The sequence below is a fragment of the Notamacropus eugenii genome, chromosome 1 (assembly GCF_028372415.1).
Source record: "Notamacropus eugenii isolate mMacEug1 chromosome 1, mMacEug1.pri_v2, whole genome shotgun sequence".
Taxonomy (NCBI): domain Eukaryota; kingdom Metazoa; phylum Chordata; class Mammalia; order Diprotodontia; family Macropodidae; genus Notamacropus; species Notamacropus eugenii.
In genome coordinates this window covers 606,931,894-606,951,829 of record NC_092872.1, presented here as the reverse complement: position 1 = coordinate 606,951,829, position 19,936 = coordinate 606,931,894, and the positions used below count along the sequence as shown (strand labels likewise).

General features: G+C 42.4%; 2 protein-coding genes across 2 annotated transcripts in view; one reads left to right on the top strand and one right to left on the bottom strand.

Moving 5' to 3' along the window:
- The window catches only part of SNRNP200 (small nuclear ribonucleoprotein U5 subunit 200), a 40,660-nt gene extending 25,654 nt beyond the window's left edge, over positions 1–15,006 (top strand). Inside the window, exons 27-45 of the mRNA XM_072634776.1 lie at positions 206–360; positions 1,045–1,234; positions 1,475–1,648; positions 2,835–2,995; positions 3,447–3,674; positions 4,308–4,499; positions 4,597–4,775; positions 5,068–5,219; positions 5,708–5,816; positions 7,134–7,242; positions 7,682–7,871; positions 9,474–9,638; positions 9,831–9,952; positions 10,170–10,313; positions 10,400–10,576; positions 10,929–11,089; positions 11,224–11,305; positions 14,348–14,440; positions 14,563–15,006. Coding sequence (XP_072490877.1) covers positions 206–360; positions 1,045–1,234; positions 1,475–1,648; positions 2,835–2,995; positions 3,447–3,674; positions 4,308–4,499; positions 4,597–4,775; positions 5,068–5,219; positions 5,708–5,816; positions 7,134–7,242; positions 7,682–7,871; positions 9,474–9,638; positions 9,831–9,952; positions 10,170–10,313; positions 10,400–10,576; positions 10,929–11,089; positions 11,224–11,305; positions 14,348–14,440; positions 14,563–14,706 — 2,927 coding nt within the window. The 3' untranslated portion in view covers positions 14,707–15,006. The remainder of the gene's footprint in view (positions 1–205; positions 361–1,044; positions 1,235–1,474; positions 1,649–2,834; positions 2,996–3,446; positions 3,675–4,307; positions 4,500–4,596; positions 4,776–5,067; positions 5,220–5,707; positions 5,817–7,133; positions 7,243–7,681; positions 7,872–9,473; positions 9,639–9,830; positions 9,953–10,169; positions 10,314–10,399; positions 10,577–10,928; positions 11,090–11,223; positions 11,306–14,347; positions 14,441–14,562) is intronic.
- A 1,180-nt stretch (positions 15,007–16,186) lies between these two features.
- CIAO1 (cytosolic iron-sulfur assembly component 1) lies at positions 16,187–19,871 on the bottom strand. The gene is made up of 7 exons (XM_072634778.1): positions 19,463–19,871; positions 18,878–19,026; positions 18,433–18,544; positions 18,233–18,321; positions 17,543–17,744; positions 17,324–17,411; positions 16,187–16,676 (listed from the first exon to the last, which is right to left on the bottom strand). Exons 1-7 carry the CDS (start codon positions 19,599–19,601, stop codon positions 16,436–16,438), a joined length of 1,020 nt encoding a protein of 339 aa, XP_072490879.1. The 5' UTR covers positions 19,602–19,871; the 3' UTR covers positions 16,187–16,435.
- Between the last annotated feature and the right edge of the window lie 65 nt (positions 19,872–19,936).

Genomic DNA, 19,936 nt, shown 5'->3' with positions numbered 1-19,936 from the left:
TTTTCTACCTCCCACGTTACTGCTGGGGCTTTGTCTCTGAGCTTTTAAGTGATTAAAGTGCAAATTTGCATTGTGATCAAAAGAACTCAGCCAAGCAACACTTAAGCTATTGAAAATCTACTGTAGTCCTTTGCTCCCTACTTATGTAGTGCATCAGGTTGACTAGGCCTTCAGCCACTGAGCAACTTCTTGCCTCTTTTTATAGGTGAGCTTATCCGCATGCCTAAGATGGGCAAGACCATTCACAAATATGTCCACCTGTTCCCCAAATTGGAACTCTCAGTGCATTTGCAGCCCATCACTCGTTCTACCTTGAAAGTAGAGCTGACCATAACCCCTGATTTTCAGTGGGATGAAAAGGTGAGGTTTTACTTTTGTGTGAGTGATTGTTCCCAGAGTGATTATGAAGAGATTGAATGAATACAAAAACATTTGTTAAGTACCTACTATGTGCCAGTCACTTTGCTAGACTCTAGAAATATAGGGTATCCCAAAAGTTCTAGTGCAGCTACTAAAAGCTTAGAACTGCACTAGGACTTTGGGGATGCCTTGTGTAGCTACAAGTGAGTCAGTCCCTGCCCTTGTGGTTAGAGCTTACATTGTACAGGAGCGGAAAAGACATTAGAGGAGAGAGATGTGGACCAGGAAACCAAATTTTGATCTGGAGAGTCACAGGCTTTGTGAGTGGAGCCCTAGAGCAGTCAGTTGCTATGCTCTTTGCAGTAGTAGTGTTACTGTTGATTTGATTAGTATAGTTGGTGCAAGAGGCTAGAAAAAAGGGTGTGTGTGTGTGCGTGTGTGCATGCATGTGCACACATGTGTACATGTACACAAGCAATGGCAGGGCATATGGCATAGTTTCCGGTCAAGTCAGTAAACATTTGTGTTAAGCAATGGGGATACGAAGGTCAAGGCAGTATCTGCTCTCAAGGAGCTCAGAATCTAAAGGGAGATTACAGTTTCCTGGAGTGGTGACTGGATGGGATACCAGCCAGTGAGTGTAGGGCATTGCCCTCTGCTGACTCTGTATTCCTCTGCTTGAAGGTTCATGGTTCATCCGAGGCATTCTGGATTCTGGTAGAAGATGTCGACAGTGAAGTGATCCTACACCACGAGTATTTCCTGCTCAAGGCCAAATATGCACAGGACGAGCATCTTATCACATTCTTTGTTCCTGTGTTTGAGCCACTTCCTCCACAATATTTTATTCGTGTGGTGTCAGACCGCTGGTTATGTGAGTACTGCTTTCTCCTGAAAGCCAGCTCCTTCAACAAGACTGTCCCCTTATGGCTACTGATCTCACAAGAGTTTTGGGGTTTTTTTTACTGCTCTGGGGAGGATGTGGTATAACATTGTAATAGTACAGAATTACAGACCTGGAGTTTCCTCTGCTGACTACTGGCTTTGAAGGGGGTATGTATTAGAGATTGATAAGATTAATAGAAATTCTAACTTCTGATTTCTCACGTGGTAGCTTGTGAGACCCAGTTGCCTGTCTCCTTCCGTCACTTAATCTTACCTGAGAAGTATCCGCCTCCCACAGAACTTTTAGACTTACAGCCATTGCCTGTGTCTGCCCTAAGGAACAGTGCCTTTGAAAGTCTCTACCAGGATAAATTCCCATTCTTCAATCCTATCCAGACTCAAGGTGGGTATCACATCACTAGACAGTACTTCCCCATTTGTATCCTCTCTTAAGATTAATGCCAAAATAAACCTGGTCTTTTTTTGCCCAAGATAGAAGGCACATTTCTCTTGAAACTTATTATTCAGGAAAGCTAGCTATTGGGAAGATCCAGTAAATTTTCCTTCATGGCAACACTTGAATCCAACATCAAAACTTTTAGTTTCAAAAGCTTTGCCATCTCATTAACTGGAAAACCCTCAAACTTTTGTTGCTTTCTGGATCCAGCTTCAAATGCTTTGTTATTTCTTTGGTTCTCATAGCTAATGCCAAAGACATATGTAACATTCATCATATCTAGTACTTGACCACATGACCAGGGTGCTTGAATGGTTGATCTTGACTGAGGGTTCCTTACCTCCCTATCCAGTGATCCCCAGAACCATTATAAATGGCCCAGGGGCTTAGAAATATAATGATTAGAGCTAGGGATGCAACTTCAAACAGTTGTCCCCTTTTCAGTTAGTAATCTGAGCTAAAGACTGTCAGAAAGGCAGGGTAGAAAAAAGTTTGGTTTTTTTACTTGTGGGGTTCATTGTTAAAATGTCAGAAGCTGTCTTTGGATCTTAAAACTATTTCTCATTCTTGTCCATTGTGTCTCTGGTTACCTGAGTTTTCTCCTCTTTTTCATTAACAATAGCAGCAAAAAAAATGATAGCTAACAGTTATATGGCTCTTTAAGGTTTGCAGAGCACTCTCCATATGTTTTCTCATTTGGCCCTATGAAGTACTTGCTATTATTAGTCTCATTTTACAGATGAGGAAACTGAGGTACCAAAAAGAAGACATGTGACTTTCCCAGTGTAACACAGCTAAAGTGTCTAAGGCATAATTCAAATTCAGGTCTTCCTGAGTTCAGCACTGTATACACTATATCTCCTACCTGCCTAGAGGGGGACAAAAGATGAGAAAAAATGGGGGTGAAGTAAAATGAGTTGATTATTTTTAGTTTAGTACACCATTACCACCTGACACTGAGATTTCTAGCCTATCAATATTGGCAGTGTGCTCCCCCTAGTTTGTGTGTGCAATGAGAACTTAGTAACTTCTCGTTTAGTGAATGAAACAACTTGTCTCATGGGGGCATTAGTCTGCCTGGTGCTCCCTTCTCCTCTCTTGGCCTTGACATTGCCATTCTTTTGGTTTGTAGTGTTTAATACCGTGTACAATAGTGATGACAATGTATTTGTGGGGGCCCCCACGGGCAGCGGGAAGACCATCTGTGCTGAATTTGCCATTTTAAGGATGCTGTTGCAGAACTCGGAAGGTCGCTGTGTCTATATCACCCCCATGGAGGCACTAGCAGAACAGGTAAAAGTATTGCCAACCTTTCTCTGGTCATACCCTCCCCAGAAGCTATTCATAGGATCAGAGAATGACTCTAGAGACCCCTGAGCCTTATTGTGGATAGATGATTAGACATGACTGGCTTGCAGGTATCAAGGATGGGTTTGAAAGTAGATCTTCAGACTCCAAATCCAATATTTCTGTTACTCTGTGGTTTTTCCCTTGTTAATCCACATGAAGGTTCCTTTACTTCTGAAACCATCAACTGATAGTTTCCCCCTTTTATGCTTCATTTTCTTCATTTGTGCACTGTGGGAGAAGGGGTTCTAAAGTGAATTGATGAAGGTTTGTAAAGTACTTGGATATCTGTAGCTAAAAATGTAGTCTTGTGACCTGTTTGTCTTTTGAACTTTGTCTCAGAAGGATTGAAGTGATGGCTTAAAGAGGTTTATTTCTTCTGCTCTTCCCCTGCTAGGTGTATATGGATTGGTATGAAAAGTTCCAGGAGCGACTCAACAAGAAGGTAGTACTGCTGACAGGAGAGACTAGTACAGACCTGAAGCTTTTGGGCAAAGGCAATATCATTATCAGCACCCCTGAAAAGTGGGACATCCTCTCTCGCCGCTGGAAGCAGCGCAAGAACGTCCAGAATGTCAACCTCTTTGTGGTGGATGAGGTCCACCTCATTGGGGGTGAGAATGGGGTATGTACATGGTCTGTTAACAAAAATGAAGGCCGTCTCACTAGGACATTATGGTTTTGGGATATGTATCCCACACAGGCACGGTGATAGTTTCATCTGATTATCTTACTTAGGAGAGTGTTATCTGCCATTTGCTGTTTTAAAAATTCAGTGGAGAGGAGGGGACTTAAATGCTTTTTTGTAGAGGTCATGGAAGATGACCAAGAGCATTTACCTAGTGAAGGATGACTTCTTTTGGGGGATAAATAGTGGAAGACACCCTTAGCTTTGAAGAAATGATTAATAGTAATTGTAGCATACATTTACTTATAAGCTTTGTGTCTACATAAAGCACTTTACATATTCATTCAGACTTGTGATTAACATCATTTAGGTACTGGTAGACTTGTTTTGCAGATGGGAGAATGGGGCTTGGGTTATAGTTTGCTCCAGGTTGTATAGTGAGTAAGTGATGGAGGCAGGGCTGAAATCTAGGTTTTTGCAGCTCTCAGAGCCACTGCTTTGTTTCCCATTTTTTTTCCGTTATGGATGGATTTGAAGCTGTTGTAAATGAAAAGTTGGGTTTCTAGCAAATTGATTAGGGTTGTAAGTTGAAAGCCCTTTCCTGACTTCATTCCCTTGTTTCTCTTACAGCCTGTACTTGAAGTGATCTGCTCTCGTATGCGCTACATCTCCTCCCAGATAGAGCGGCCCATCCGCATTGTGGCACTTAGTTCTTCCCTTTCTAATGCTAAGGATGTTGCCCATTGGTTAGGCTGTAGTGCCACTTCCACCTTTAATTTTCACCCCAATGTACGTCCTGTCCCCTTGGAACTGCATATTCAGGTGAGAACTTCTCCCATCATTCCCACCTGCTCTTACATGTCCAGGGAACAGCAGACTTTATGACATCCGTCTTTTCCCTTTTCCTTTTGGTTCTTAGGGCTTCAACATTAGCCATACACAGACTCGCCTGCTGTCTATGGCTAAACCAGTATACCACGCCATTACAAAGCATTCGCCCAAGAAGCCTGTCATTGTTTTTGTCCCATCACGCAAGCAGACTCGCTTGACTGCTATTGATATCCTCACCACCTGTGCAGCAGACATCCAGCGGCAGAGGTATGCTTCTTAATTGGCAGAGCTCTTGTGGGCAGAGGTTACTTCTACCACCTTGCTTGGGGCCAGCTCTCCATTCCCATCTTGGTACAATGATGTCAAGTTCTACAGAACTCCCAAATTCCCAGGAAGTTTCTATGTCCCTAGAGGTGTGGTAGAGGTGTAGTCAGTCCTTGTATTCCTTTACTGGTGTTGGGCAAAACAACACGTATACTGACCCACTACCAGAGGCAGAGAATGTGAGATTTCATGTCTGAGACATCTTTTGCTTTTTTCCCATTGCTCCTGTGGGCAGGTTTTTGCATTGCACAGAGAAGGATCTAATCCCATATCTGGAGAAGCTGAGTGACAGCACCCTCAAGGAGACACTACTGAATGGCGTGGGCTACCTGCATGAGGGGCTCAGCCCTGCAGAGCGGCGCCTGGTGGAGCAGCTCTTCAGCTCAGGTACGGAACAGGAAGAAATCACCACAGCAACCATCTTGGGACTTGATCAGCCTCACCTTAACCTTGTCTTTGTTCACTTGGTAGTTCGTTGCTGGCTTTGGTTTGACATTTGCTTTTCTTGTTTCTCTATTTAAGTTACTTATTATTTTTTCTTCACAATAGTCCTTGTGGCCTTTTAGGAAGCAGCCTGTTAACTATTCCTTTTTCTTGTCCTTAGAGTCTATTGCTGGCCTCCATTATTTAGTTATGAGATTTCTTCCTTTTCATTCTTCTTCCCCTCCATCAAACCAGGGCAAGGGTGCCTTTGAATTAAATTTCTGTAGTGCTGGGCATATTGCCCTCAAACAGTGGTCAGTTTGTCAAAGAATAATATGTGGCAGGTCTGCCTTGGCATCTGTAGATCCTGGATGTCTTAACCTAGCATGGAAGTCACAAGTACTGCCTCAAGGGACTCCTTGGACTCATCTCTGCTTCTCTCTACTGCTCAGGTGCCATCCAAGTGGTTGTGGCCTCTAGAAGCCTGTGCTGGGGCATGAATGTGGCTGCCCATCTGGTGATCATCATGGACACACAGTACTATAATGGCAAGATTCATGCGTGAGTATAGCACTTCTCCGTATACATGGGTTTTATCTCCCTGCAAAGCAAAGAGAATACAAAATCTATGGATACATACAGATTATGGAAGAAATGTAATTAGTGAAGTGAAAATGCAGCCCATTTAGTATTCATTTTAGTCAAGTTTGAGTGATAATTGTCTCTGTCATTATTTACCCTAAGGGTTGCTTTTATGATAATAGTCACCTCTATTGTGTTCTGAGAAATTGTGGACAAAATTACAAAGGATCAAGACAAAGAAATACTGAGAAGTAGAAATAATATAAACCTTTTTTTAAAAAAGATAGGAAAAATAGAACAGAGAATGTGAGGGAACAATTTTTTTTCTCTAGTTTTGGGGAAATCTGAACACACTTGTAGACTAATATGGACCCAGGGAAAGAGAGATTGAAAATGGATCACTTTTCAGTTCAACTGATAAAATGGTACAAGACAGAAAAGGGGATGATGGCGTAACCAAGATCTCAGAGGAGTCAAGAAGGGAATAGGATTTAAGAGTATGGGCAGAAAAAGGATTAGCTTCAGCAAGGATTAAGAATATCTTATCTTTTGAGACCAGAGAGGAGAGGACAGTTGAACTTTTTGTGGATATTGGAAGTTGAGCAAGCTTTTTTTAGATAGCTTCTATCTTTTGAGTCAAATAGGATTACTTGTTTTGGGAGAGAAGGGTAGTCTCTAAGGGGAAAGACTGTAAGATAGTTACTGTAAGGAATGAGATAGGGAGTTAATGAGATGGCTGAATTCACACCATAGGCATTTTCATTTGCATGTAAAATGGATTAAATAGCACAGTTTTTGTAACTTGTTCCAAAGATCTGTAGCATCCCAGGAATAGAAATGGAGAAAATGGATGATAGGGATTTCTCTAGTGTTTTGAAGTTCTTGGGAATGGAAAAGAATCATGGTATAAAGGATGCTGGGATGGTGTCTAGTGAGTTCTTAAAAATGGCTATCCAAAGGGCCTGGACTGATTGTGAAGTCCTTTAAAGGGAGTTTTGTGACTTTTGGTTTGGAGTAATTTTTGCAACTTTGGTTGAACTCCCTGGGGGCCCTAAGCCATGAAACATTAAACATTTTATCCTTAAGTTGAAAATTGGTAACATAAATTACATGCAGATAAAAGAAACTATAAACTCACAAATAATAGCAGTTTTACCTGTAACTCTCACCCTACTATGGGAACATTTTAAACTCAACTTGGAAATTCAAGGGAGAATGATCAGGATATATTCTTTTTCACATTATCTCTATATTTACACATTATCTTATTTCCCTTCTTGCTTTCTATCCTGTTAGTTATGTGGATTATCCCATCTACGATGTGCTACAAATGGTGGGTCATGCCAATCGACCTCTCCAGGATGATGAGGGACGCTGTGTCATCATGTGTCAGGGCTCCAAAAAAGTAAGTCCTGGGGATATGAAGAACTCTGGACAGAGGTCTCAGAGCATCCAGTCTCTTCTGGGTGATGACTTTAGTCACATCCCAGATATCTCTGGCATTGCCTACTCTCCAAACTAATTGAGTTCAGTTCCGTGAAATCAGAGCAAGATGTTGGATTCTTGCATCTCATGTTTTCTGCTGCTGTTCAGTGCTCTCTCATATTTGACTCTTAGCTCTAGTTGGTTCTGGCTGGTTCTATCCCTCATCATCTGTTTCTCAGTGCCTTGAATGATGCTGCCTTCTCCTTCCCTAAGAAGGAGATGGTTGAGTCAGAGATTGCTTCTTGCAATTTTAGTTTCTTCTGGTCTCCCTTATCACTGTCTCACCAGCAGAGTCTGTGCCATACATATCAGCCCAGTAGGGTTCTTACTTTTTATTCTACTGTTGCTTTTCCTCATAGGACTTCTTTAAGAAATTTCTATATGAGCCATTGCCAGTAGAGTCTCATCTGGACCACTGCATGCATGACCACTTCAATGCTGAGATTGTCACCAAGACCATTGAGAACAAGCAGGATGCAGTAGATTACCTTACCTGGACATTCCTGTACCGGCGCATGACCCAGAACCCCAACTACTACAACCTACAGGGTGAGCTCAGTGTTTTGAAGCTATCTTCACCATGATATTTCTAGCTTTAGTTCTGGGCATTTAGCTCTTTAGCCCTTCTACACATCTTTTTTTTTCTACTTGACATATCTTTTGTTTTTATATTACCTAAGTTTTCCCTGATAATGGTCCGTGTCCTGTTCCTCCCCCACAAAAAAATAGAATTTAAAAAGAGAAATTCAAGAGAACTGATCGGTACATTGAAAAAAATCTGACATCATATGCAATATTCCATACCTGTGATGTCATTCTTCTCCTCACCCCACCCCCTCCCCACCACAATTTCTACAGAGGGGAGGAGTATCTTATCATACCTCTTCTTTAGGGCCAAGCATGTTCTTTATAATTTTGTAGTAATCATTTTAAATTTTTCATTGATATCTTTTGTTATTCTTACTTCACCATAAATTCCCCCACTATCCCTCCTGTTCCCCCTCCCAGAGTGCCATCTAGATCACAAATAATGTTTTTAAAAGAAAAAAAGGTAAAGAAGAGGAAAATTACTGTAACTGATGAGTATTTTTAAAAAAACTTGGGCATCTCCCGCCTCTTCAGAAATCAGAATATCTTTTTATATTTCTTTGAGCCACACTTGTTCTTTAAAATTTTGCCTCATTTACTTTTGATTTGTGTATGTGTGTTTGTTCTTTCTGTTAACATTGTAGGCATGCATATTATTTTCTTGGCCCTGCTTGTTTGACTCTGCGGATCAGTTCATGTTTCTCTGTATTCATCACTTCTGAAAAAAATTCATCATTTCTTTTATAGCAAAATAATATTCCATTCCATTCCTTTACCACAGTTTGTTTAACTGTACCCTGATCAGTGTGTATATGCTTTGTTTCTAATTCTTTGCTATTACAAAAAGTGCTGTTGTAAATATTTTGGTTTACATGGGGGCTTTATTTATATGACCTCCTTGGAGTAAAGCCTGGGAGTAGAATCTCTTTGGTAAGTGCGAGGTGAAACCTCAAAAATTGTTTTGATTTACATCTCTTATTAGTTTTTTGGGACATTTGTTCATGTGGTTGTTAGTAACTCAGTTCTTTTGAGAGCTTTCTATTCATATCTTTTGACCACTTAACTAAACTATAGTATTCCATTTCTATTGTTTTACAATTATTTTTTTCTATTTACATTGTTGTAGTCATAGTGTGTATTATTTTTCTGTCTCTACTCACTTCATTTCGCATGAGTTCATTTTAACTCTTTCCATGCTTTTCTGTGGTCATCATTTCCTACAGCAGAGTAATATTCATGTTCTACAATTTGTTTAGCCATTCTCCAGTTGGTGGGCCTCTGATTTGTTCCCAGTTCTTTGCTACTGCCAAAGAAAAATGCTACTATAAATACTTTGCTGTTTGTGGTGTCCTTTTTTTTTTTAATAGTAATCTTGAGGTATATACCTAGCAGTGAAATTTCTTTTCAAAGGGTGTAAATCTTTTCTGCCATTTTATTTATATAATTCCAGTTGCTTTCTGGAATGACTTTACCTATACATAGCTCCACCAGCAATGTGTTAGTATAATGTTGTTCAACACAATGCCTCCAGCATTGACTCCAACTGATCTCTTAAATCTGTAGGCATCTCCCATCGTCACTTGTCAGATCACTTGTCAGAACTGGTAGAACAGACATTAAGTGACCTGGAGCAGTCTAAATGTATCAGTATTGAGGATGAGATGGATGTGGCACCCCTGAACTTGGGCATGATTGCTGCTTACTACTACATCAACTATACTACCATTGGTAAGGAAACCTAGAGTCATCTGAGGGACAATTGTGCAGGAAAAACCTTACATAAGGAAAACAGGTGGCCACAGGTGCCTTTCCCTAGACCTTTAGGTGTGATAAATTATGTGAAATATCATTGTAGTTCCAGGGTGTTGGGCTTTTCTCTTCTATTCCCTTTGACTTTCTACCGACCTCTTCTCTCCCCAGAGCTCTTCAGTATGTCTTTGAATGCTAAGACCAAGGTGCGTGGGCTCATTGAGATCATCTCCAATGCAGCAGAGTATGAGAACATTCCCATCCGACATCATGAAGACAACCTGCTACGGCAGGTGAGGATATAGAGGACACTAGTCATAGCTCTGAGGGTGTTCAGACCAAGCACTTGAAGTCCATAATAACCTATCATAGAAAAATTCTATTTCTCGTTATTAATATAAATGTGAGGCTTCAACATTTAACCATAGGGCTGAATGTTTCTATGTGGCTACTTTGAGTAAGGAGCAGTGACACTTAAACCTCACAGTATTTCTTTTTTCCTCTTACCAGTTGGCTCAGAAGGTGCCTCATAAGCTGAACAACCCCAAGTTCAATGACCCCCATGTTAAGACCAACCTGTTGCTCCAGGCCCATTTGTCCCGTATGCAGCTAAGTGCTGAATTGCAATCTGACACTGAGGAGATCCTTAGTAAGGTACTGTGTGATTGGAGGGTGTGGGGAGTGGAGGGAAGTAAGGCACCAGTTCTTTGTCTGATGTGCTTTTGTTTGTCCTTCTGTAGGCAATCCGGCTCATTCAAGCCTGTGTTGATGTCCTCTCTAGCAATGGCTGGCTGAGCCCTGCTCTGGCAGCCATGGAACTGGCTCAGATGGTGACCCAAGCCATGTGGTCCAAAGACTCCTATCTGAAGCAGCTGCCACACTTCACCTCTGACCATATCAAACGGTGCACAGACAAGGTAATCTGAGTCTCAGACTGGAAGCATCAGGGAGATGCCTGAGGAGGGAAGCACCTGACATCCTAGCTAAATTTTCTGGACTTAAGCCTTATCTAAGGGCCGAGAGAACCCAGCTGTAATCTGAGAAAACCTCTGATCATCACTTAGCAATGAAAGGGTCACATATTAAGATCTCAGACGAGGAGAGGTAACATATCTACCTCCCAACTGTGGGCAGTGTTTCCTCTGGTTAAGGAGTTAGAGTTGGTGCTGTTAGTGAAATTAATGAGTTCCTACGGCAAGTTTTCCTTTTCATTGGTATTTTTCCTTCTTTCCTCCTGGATCTCTCTGAACTATCATTGTTCTGTTACAGGGAGTGGAGAGTGTCTTTGACATTATGGAGATGGAAGATGAAGAGCGCAACACACTGCTTCAACTGTCAGACAACCAGATTGCTGATGTAGCCCGCTTTTGTAATCGCTATCCCAATATTGAATTGTCTTATGAGGTGGTGGAGAAAGAGAGCATCCGCAGGTGAGCTGGGAGGGTCTAACCCCTGACCCCAGAAATGCTAAGAAAGAATACACAGTCCAGATGGGTGGGAGGCATCCTTTGCATTTTCTCTGAGCGCACTGCCTGGGTGGTGATGTCCTGTTTCTTTCTTGCAGCGGTGGGCCGGTTGTTGTGCTGGTGCAACTGGAACGAGAAGAGGAAGTCACAGGCCCTGTCATTGCTCCTCTTTTCCCACAGGTAAGCTTTTCAGGTTTTGCTAACATACAGGTTTGAATCCTTTTTTAACTAGCTAGAGTCATTGAGAAAGAGGATATTTAGACTTAGTTATATTGCTCTAAGAAGCAAGACTACCTAGTGTTTAGAGAACCATCCCTTAAGCCAATATGTCATTTTGGGTTCAGGTCTCACCTTTCACATATACTGTGTCGACCTTGAGTAAGTCACATAACCTTAGCTTTTCTAAAACTTTAAGTTAGAGAATAGATACCAGTCTGTGTTGGCAGAGGTATTTTCTTACCAGGAATGCAAGACAAATACAGATTTATGGTGCTAGAAGTCCTGTGGGGCCATTGTAAGCCACCCCATGGCATTATTCTGCCTCTTGCAGCTAGGACTGGTCTGGGGAGAAATGAGAAGGGAGTTCCATTTTCTTCTATCTTTCCTTCAGCCACATTTCTAGAGCTGGTTTCAGGACCAAATTCTGAGTGGTTGACTGATTGATTGTACAATTGCAAAGTGCCACAGGAACCAGATTAAGATATGACTGGGATGTGTTTAGCAAAAATGAAAATACAACACAATATAGACCCTGTTAGTGTGTGGTTTTGTAGGTCATTATATAGGAACATATTTCTGTTTGAATTTGATACCCTGGCTCAACATGACAGTTTGCCTCATCAGGAAGCTTTTTCTTGTATCTGATTTAATATCTTCCTGTAGTTTATGTTCATTTTTTAAGTCGATATGGAAAGTAGGTAGATGATTCCTGTTTTCTTCGCTAATACTTCAATTACCTGGCAATGTTAGAAACTAAAATATTCTGGATTCACGAATGTCTGAATAACTGAATTAAATAAATTCAGTTCAAACATTAAATTTTTCAAGACACTGTGCTAGATATTGGGGTTCTCTCTTTTAGGCAACAAAAACTATTTTAATGGTTTTTGATGAAAGTTTGAAAGTGATTTAAAAAAAGGAGGGGGTTGCACACTTTACTGCCTTGAACACTTGCATTAACTGTAAATGTTATCATACTTTAATATACATGGATACTTTGGAGCTATTAAGATATCTTGAATCTCAGCCTCTTCATACCTTATTAAGAGTCTTTGAGTTTTTGTGGCCAAAGCAACTCTTCATCTGGCAACCACACTACTCAATAAACCTCTCTGAACTTTAGCTAGCCCTTAGACTATACACCCAGTCCATTGTTAGACCCCTATCTAAAACCATTTTCACCTTCAGTGCCATTTTCTTCACCTTTGAGAACCCAGTCATCTCCATCCCATTGATTCACTAGAGTAGAACTTGAGTGGAGGACTATAATAGTAGATTTCTATACCCAACTGAGTGTGTATGTTATTCCCTGGTTGAGCTAAATCTGATGAGAATACGATTCAAACAATGCTCTCCCCACTGTCCTTTCCCTCAACTGTAATAGGTCTTTTGTGCCTCTTCATGTGATATAATTTATCCTATTCTGTCTCTCTTCTCTTTTCTCCCAGTGCTGTCCTCTTTTCTCACCCCTTAACTTTTTTTTATGTATATTCTTTCTAACTGCCCTAATAGAGATACAGTTCTTAAGAGTTACAAGTATCATCTTCCCATGTAGGGATTTAAAGTTTAACCTTATTGAATAACTTAGGTTGTTTATTTCCTTTTTATGCTTCTCTTGAGTCTTGTATTTAAAAATCACATTTTCTTTTCAGCTCTGGTCTTTTCATTAGCAATGTTTGAAAGTCCTGTATTTCATTGAATTTCCATTTTTTTTTCCCCTGAAAGATTATGCTCATTTTTTCTTGGTGGTTGATTCTTGGTTATAATCCAAGCTCTTTTGCCTTCTGGAATTTCTTATTTCAAGCCCTCCAATTCTTGAATGTAGGTGGTGTTAAATCCTGTGAAATCCTGACTTCTTGATATTTAAATTGTTTCTTTCTGACTGCTTACAGCATTCTCTTTGATCTGCTGGAATTTTGCTCTAATATTCCTGGGAGTTTTCATTTTGGGATCTTTCAGAAGGTGATTTTTTTGAATTACTAACTCTGAGTCTAGGATATCAGGACAGTTTTCTTTGATAATTTCTTGAAAGATGCTGTCCAGGCTCTTTTTTTGATCATGGCTTTCAGGTAGTACAGTAATTCTTAAATTACCTCTTTTGGATCTCTTGTATCAGGTCAGTTATTTGTCCAATGAGATATTTTACATTTTCTTCTATTTTTCATTATTTTGATTGATTCTTGGTATCTCTTGATTAGCTCCCATTTGCCCAATTTTAACTTTTAAGGAATTATTTTCTTCAGTTACCTTTTTGTACCTCCTTTTCCATTTGTCCAATTCTACTTTTTAAAGGGAGATGTTTTCTTCAGTGAATTTTTCTCCATTTTTTTTTCATTTTTTTTGTTTACTTAATCAAGCTGCATGATTCTCTTGCATAACTCTCATTACTTGAACCAATTTTTCTGCTAACTCTTACTTGATTTTTTAAAAATCTTTTTTTGAGCATTTCTAAGAGGACTTTTTGGGCCTGAGACCAATTCATATTTCTCTTATGAGGTGTTGCATATAGGTCTGTTGACATTGTTGCCCTCTTACGAGTTTGTGTTTTGATCTTCACTGTCACCATAGTAGCTCACTGTGTGGTGGAGGGGAGGGGATTGGGCTAGCAGCTCACCTGCTGGTCCTAGAGGCCTCACAGCTGGCCTGCTGAACCCCAGGAGGCTCCAGAATTCATTTTGAGGTTTGATTTAAAGTTGTATTGAGGGAAACTGGGGATAGCTTAGGCAACTTCCTGCCTTTTCTCTGACACACTCAGTTGCCCTCATTTATATGTCACTTTAAAGAGCTATGTAAGTCTTCCTTTTAACAAACTTGTGAGGTGAGTGGTACAAGTATTATCTCTTTCGTAGAAAAACTGAGATTTAAAAGACATGAAGTGCCTCATCTAGTTATGGTTAGTAGATATAAAGAGATGGGATTCAAACTCCATGTTTCTTTCCATTACAGTGGTGAATACTGAATTATCTTTGTTTATTAAGGTCCTTATTTTGTTCACTTTTATAGAAACGTGAGGAGGGCTGGTGGGTGGTGATTGGAGACTCCAAATCCAATAGCCTCATCTCCATCAAAAGATTGACACTACAGCAGAAAGCCAAGGTGAGTGAATTGTTCAGGCATTACCTGGTGGGGAAGGAGCAGTACTGGAGGGAGGTGGAGAGAAAGGGCAGGTTCTCTAAATCCTAGAACTGCTCATCTTCATTCTTTCTTTCCTTCTCTAGGTGAAGCTTGATTTTGTGGCTCCAGCCACTGGTGCCCATAATTACACTCTCTACTTTATGAGTGATGCCTACATGGGATGTGACCAGGAATACAAATTCAGTGTGGATGTGAAGGAAGCAGAAAGTGATAGTGATTCTGACTGAGTCCCAGGGAATTCATTTAGTCTCACAGAAAACTAGGATTTAAAATGTGTAGTTGTCTCAATCCCTGGATTTTCAAAGATCTGATATGTGAGGGAATCATGCTAGTGTTGGCTTAGCTGTCATGATTTTCATCCTTTATATTTTGTTTAGCCCTAAATCCCCTTAGTAATATGAAATGTCTACTGGTTTTTGTTGGCTATGCTGAAGAATGGAACTTGTACAGTTTTTTTTAATGTGGTTCTTTGTAGGTCTTTTTTTGAGTTTTGAATATTCTAGTAAAATTATTTGAAGACTCCCTGACTTGACTATCTTTACTTTTTGAAAGGGTTCTGTTTAGTAGTAAAGGTTCATGGACAGCCCCTTGCCTAAGGTAGGTATTCCATCCTGCTCCATTGGCCAGATGTAACTCCTCAGTACAAGTAAATGCATTATGAGGCCAATTGCTATTCTCAGGTAACCACTCCAGAATTTTTGGTCAGGGTTCAAGTTCTCACTTATTACCTTCCTCATTAACTGAAATGAGGTCAGGTCAGAAACTGGGTTTGTGGTTTAGGGGATGACAGGGGTGGCTAATTCAAATCAGGGTAACATGTTGGCCACTAGTACCCTAGCTTCCTTGGAACAGCCATCCTACAGGCTGGTCAGCATTATGAAGTCCTGCAGTTTCCAAGCACCAGGGGGCAGCATAAATTGCCCAGTGAGCCATATAGTACAGTCATATTATATTATTACATAGAGCTTTACACACAGCTTTCTTCACTTCTTTTCAGCTCATATGCACAGTATTATTTTAAGTAGATGATCCAGGCAGGTTTGAGAAGCCAAAGTTGGATGTGCTAAATCTGTGGATTTCCTTGAATTGCTATCTTCCGCAACTTCTTCGAAAGCATGTGGAGCTGGAAAACATGCTAAATTTGATCTGAAGGAGACTTGAACATTTTTGGTAGTGAGTTATTCCTGGGTTCCATTCAAAACAGGTTGTGGAGTGCAAGGCACACTTGAGTTCTGGCCCTGCTTGCCTTCTGCAAGAAGCCTTTCCTGGTCCCCGATGTTAGTACCTTCTGAGATTATTTCCTAAATTTATCCTTTATATAACTTGTTATATAGATAAATGGACAAGAAGGTGCTAATAAGAATATGAGCCACTCTTATTCCTAAATCTGAGCAGAACCAGCTCTACTGAGCTGGTCCACTCCCAGCTTCCCTGTAGTCGCTGGAAATTTTTCTATGGGTCATGAATACTTACAGTGGTCATAAGGCTGGCAAAAATGGCTTGGGAAACTGAGATACAGAGCTGAAGAGAAGTGATTAAAGGTGTACTGAAAGGTATTTCTAGCATCCAGTACTGTCACTCTCTTTTAAATAGTCAATTTATTCACTTTGGTGGGAATTTCCCAAAATGAAATTGGACATATACATAGTATAGATATTTAAGTAATTAATACTCCATACCCACCTGAATGCAAACAAAAGCTGAGGATAAGATTTTTAAAACATTTTATTTTACACGATTGAACTAGGGGGCAGGCCCCAAGTTGCAGGATGGAAAAATTAGTGATTCTAGCGCAGGGGATTAAGTTCAAACATGAAGAGAGTGAAGTGGGCACTGTGCTTCTTCAGGCTTTTTATGTAGACTGGGAAAACTGATTCTCATTTTTTTCCCCTCTGGGAAAAGTCAATATTATCCCTCTGCTAAAAGTTTCAGAGGATGTGGGTGGCGAAAAGGGCCTTAGAGACCTTCTGGTTGCTGGTATTTCCAGAAGGCCATCTCACCATCATCACTGCAAGAGGCCAGTAGCCCTGGCTCCTTGGGGTTCCAAGCTACGCAGTTCACATCCTGGGAGTGGGCCTGGGGTAGGTGAGCTGTTAGGGAAAATGATGGCTGCTGAGGGTCTGAGCTGGGGTCTTCTTCAAATACCCGGATGGCATCATCACCACAGGCTGTGGCCAGGGCCCCTGTTAGGTGACACCTAGGAAGAAAGATGTTGCTTTTCAATGCATAGGTCAATTCTAAGCAGAAGTGGAATCGTGATGTTGGGGAAGTGGAATCGTGATGTTGGGGGAGGTACTAGTTTTCCCAACCTGGACTCTCAATTCCAGTCTCCCTTAGAATTCAGCCACAAGTTTTACTCACGGTCTTCCTTGAGCAGAATAGAAATCAACCCATATAATCCTAACTTTTCTAAACCTCTATGAACATTATTATATGCAATTTTAGAGGTAGTTTTAGCTTGGCAGAGATTGAAGGAAAGGTCCCCTAAGCTATTTTCAATACAGAGGTCTAGAACTCAACCAGAATTTGTGCTGAAACTACTTTCCAGTCTTTCTTAATATATCATAAGGGAAATAACACCATATACTCCAGACACAGAGGCACTCATTTTTTGATAGTTATAATGACTGAGAAATAGTATTCATATCATCATAGCCCAAATCAAGGTGATCTCCAGGCCTACACACCTTCTTTCTAAATACTCCCAGACTAGAGACTACTGTGCACTTGTTATATCAGGCCAGTACTGGCCACATCTGGCAAAATCAACAATCTGGCTCAATCCCAATGAGCAGAAGGCAGTGCAGCATATGCATGTACCAGCTTTATGAATGAGTGACTTACCAAGAGACATCATAGATGGTTCTAGAATGGAAGCCAGATAAGGTACAGATACACTTCCAGGTAGGGTCAGAGCCATTGCAGACCACTCCTGTTAAAAAAAAAAGTCTCCAATTAGTTTGAAAAACATCCAAGTTACTTCTTGTAGCAGATGTTCTCCAGAGGACTCTAATCCAAGTCTTAAGAGAAACCATTCTCTGCCTTAAGTTTCTGGCAACTCACCCTGCTCATTGCCTGGTAGGTACTGGCGCCAAATGCGCACAGTGCGGTCATCACTGCAAGATGCCAGGCGCTGGCCACTGGGGTCAAAGGACAAGCTCCATACTGTGGACTCATGGCCCTCCAGGGTAGCATAGCATACCCAGTCATCCTCTTCCTCCCGGTATAGCTTTATCGTGTCATCATAGCTGGCTGATGCCAACAGCTAGAAGGAGCATACACAGGACATATCAACATTGCTAGGGATGTTAGAATAGCATCTGTATAGTGCTTTCAGATTTGCAAACATCACAGGTGTCACATTTACACATCTCTCTTGATCTTGACAGGTATCGTCACTCCTGTTTTACAGATGAGAAAATTAAGGCAGATCACAAAGCTAGTAAAGGTCTGAGACAGCTTTGAACTCAAGTCTTCTGACTCCAAATTTATCCACTGTACCATCTAAGCAGCCTATGTTAAGGAGTTATGGAATGACCACTATCTCTTCCCACTATTTCCCACAGACTTTTACAGCTTGGAGGGGCTTTATTAAGGCCATTTCTAAGAGTAGCTTCAAGGTTTCAGTTTGCAACACAACAGAGTCCAAGTTCAGGAGGGATAGAATTAAGACTGTTTAACATGAGAGCATCTCAGCAGTCCCATATTCAGATACTTTTTGTGCCAAGAGATGCCCCTACCCCAGACTCTTACCTCTTGGTTAGGGTGCCATATCACATGTTTAACATCCTGTGTATGTGAATTCAAAACACTGACACATTCATATTCATCCTCTTCATCAACTGTAGGAGGTAAGGACACTGTAAGCCCAACAGCCAAACCCATCAAGGCAACATTTAACAAGGAGGCAATCCACCCCCTTTCTTAACTCTCCCCCAAGCCATGCTACTCACCTTCCCAGACCCAGACACTCTTGTCCCGGCTGCAGGTAGCCAAAAGGCTACCAGATGGGGCCCAAGCAACTGACTTTACTTCATTTTCATGTCCTTCAAGGGTGGTTACACACTGGAAAGTATAGTGGGTGAAAGTCAATGAAAGGAGAGGGTCCAGGAAGGCCTTTCTTGATCCTCCCAATCACTGCCTTTTCCCTTCCTCCATCTTAGATAATTATTTGTATACATTTTGCATTTATCTGTATTTGCATGCTGTGTTACAGCCCCAGCCTCCCCTCCTACAAAGTGCCTAGCACTCAGGGAATAAGTAATAATGAATACTATATTAAACGCTCAATTGAAATGAATGAAGAATGCCCAGCACAGGCGGGCTCTGCCAGGAAGCTGGAAGAACCTGTCCGTGGTACTCACGCCTGCTCTCCAGCCTGCTCTCCAGCCTAGTTACCTCGAACTCGTCCTGGTTCCTCTTCCAGATACAGGTGGTGGCATCAAAGCTTGCCGACGCCAGGTAGCTCCCACAGGGGGACCAGGCCACCTTCCTCACGGTGCGCTGGTGACCCTCGGCCAGAACAGACTTACACACCCAGCTGTCCCCTGGGGAGAAAGGATGCGGGGACAGCCTCAGCCAGGAGCGGGGCGTGCGGAGGAGGGGCTCACCTCAGAGCACCGCGGGGACCTCACACTTTTCTTTTGGGGGGCGGTGGAGGGACGTGACTGGCGGGATGGGGGAGGGGAGGAATCTGGGGAACAATTCCAGGATGGTGGGGGGAGGCAGGTAGCGTGACGTGCAAAAGCTCGGAGCCGGGAAGACCTGGGTTCGAATTCTGCTGACAGTAGGAATCAAGGGCGTGTTATCAGAACCTCTCGGAGACGAGGATCACCCCGTAATCTTCCCTCACTCGACTAGGGAGCGCCCAGAGCTTCGGGAACTGAAGCGCTGGTGCGTGCTATCACTACGCCCGATTTGGGGGCGGGGGGCAGGGGAGGCCGAGGGCCCCGAAGGGAGGGGGGCGGGGAGACAGAGCCTTACCCTCCTTGCCCCAGATGCGAATGCTGCGGTCACCGCCGCACGAGGCCAGCAGGGTCCCGGCAGGATTCCAGGCCAGGAACCAGCAGCGGGAGTCTGGGTGGGCTGGCACGCGGGCCAGGAGAACCAGGGAGTCCTTCATGGCGGAGCTCCGGCTCGGCTGCACTCCGACGCCCCCCGCCCCGTAGGAGGCCGAGTCAAGGTCCGGTCGGAACTCTAGCAGTAACTCGCCTGCAGACTCCCGCGGCGACCCCCAGGGTCCCGCCACTTCCGCTCTTGGGCCCCAAAGTCTCCTGGGAACTGTAGTGCCCGCAGGGTCCGGCTGCCGTACTGCCTTCTGGGAGTTGTAGTTGTCGCCTGGGGCCTCGGAAGCACGATCGGCTCTTCTGCTGCCTCACGAGCCGCGGCCGGCTGGCACTCCGTTCGCAGCTAAGCGGACTCTTCCCAGAACAGGATCCGGCGGAGCCCGAATAGTCC

What these genes read in the sequence shown, in the direction of transcription:
- CIAO1 (XM_072634778.1), bottom strand. Translation starts at nt 19,601, where the DNA reads ATGAAGGACTCCCTGGTTCTCCTGGCCCGCGTGCCAGCCCACCCAGAC. An exon ending in TCGCATCTGGGGCAAGGAGG is followed by an intron (nt 19,027 to 19,462) that starts GTAAGGCTCTGT and finishes CTTTCTCCCCAG; the next exon opens with GGGACAGCTGGGTGTGTAAG. An exon ending in ACCATCTATGATGTCTCTTG is followed by an intron (nt 16,677 to 17,323) that starts GTAAGTCACTCA and finishes CTTTCTTCCTAG; the next exon opens with GTGTCACCTAACAGGGGCCC.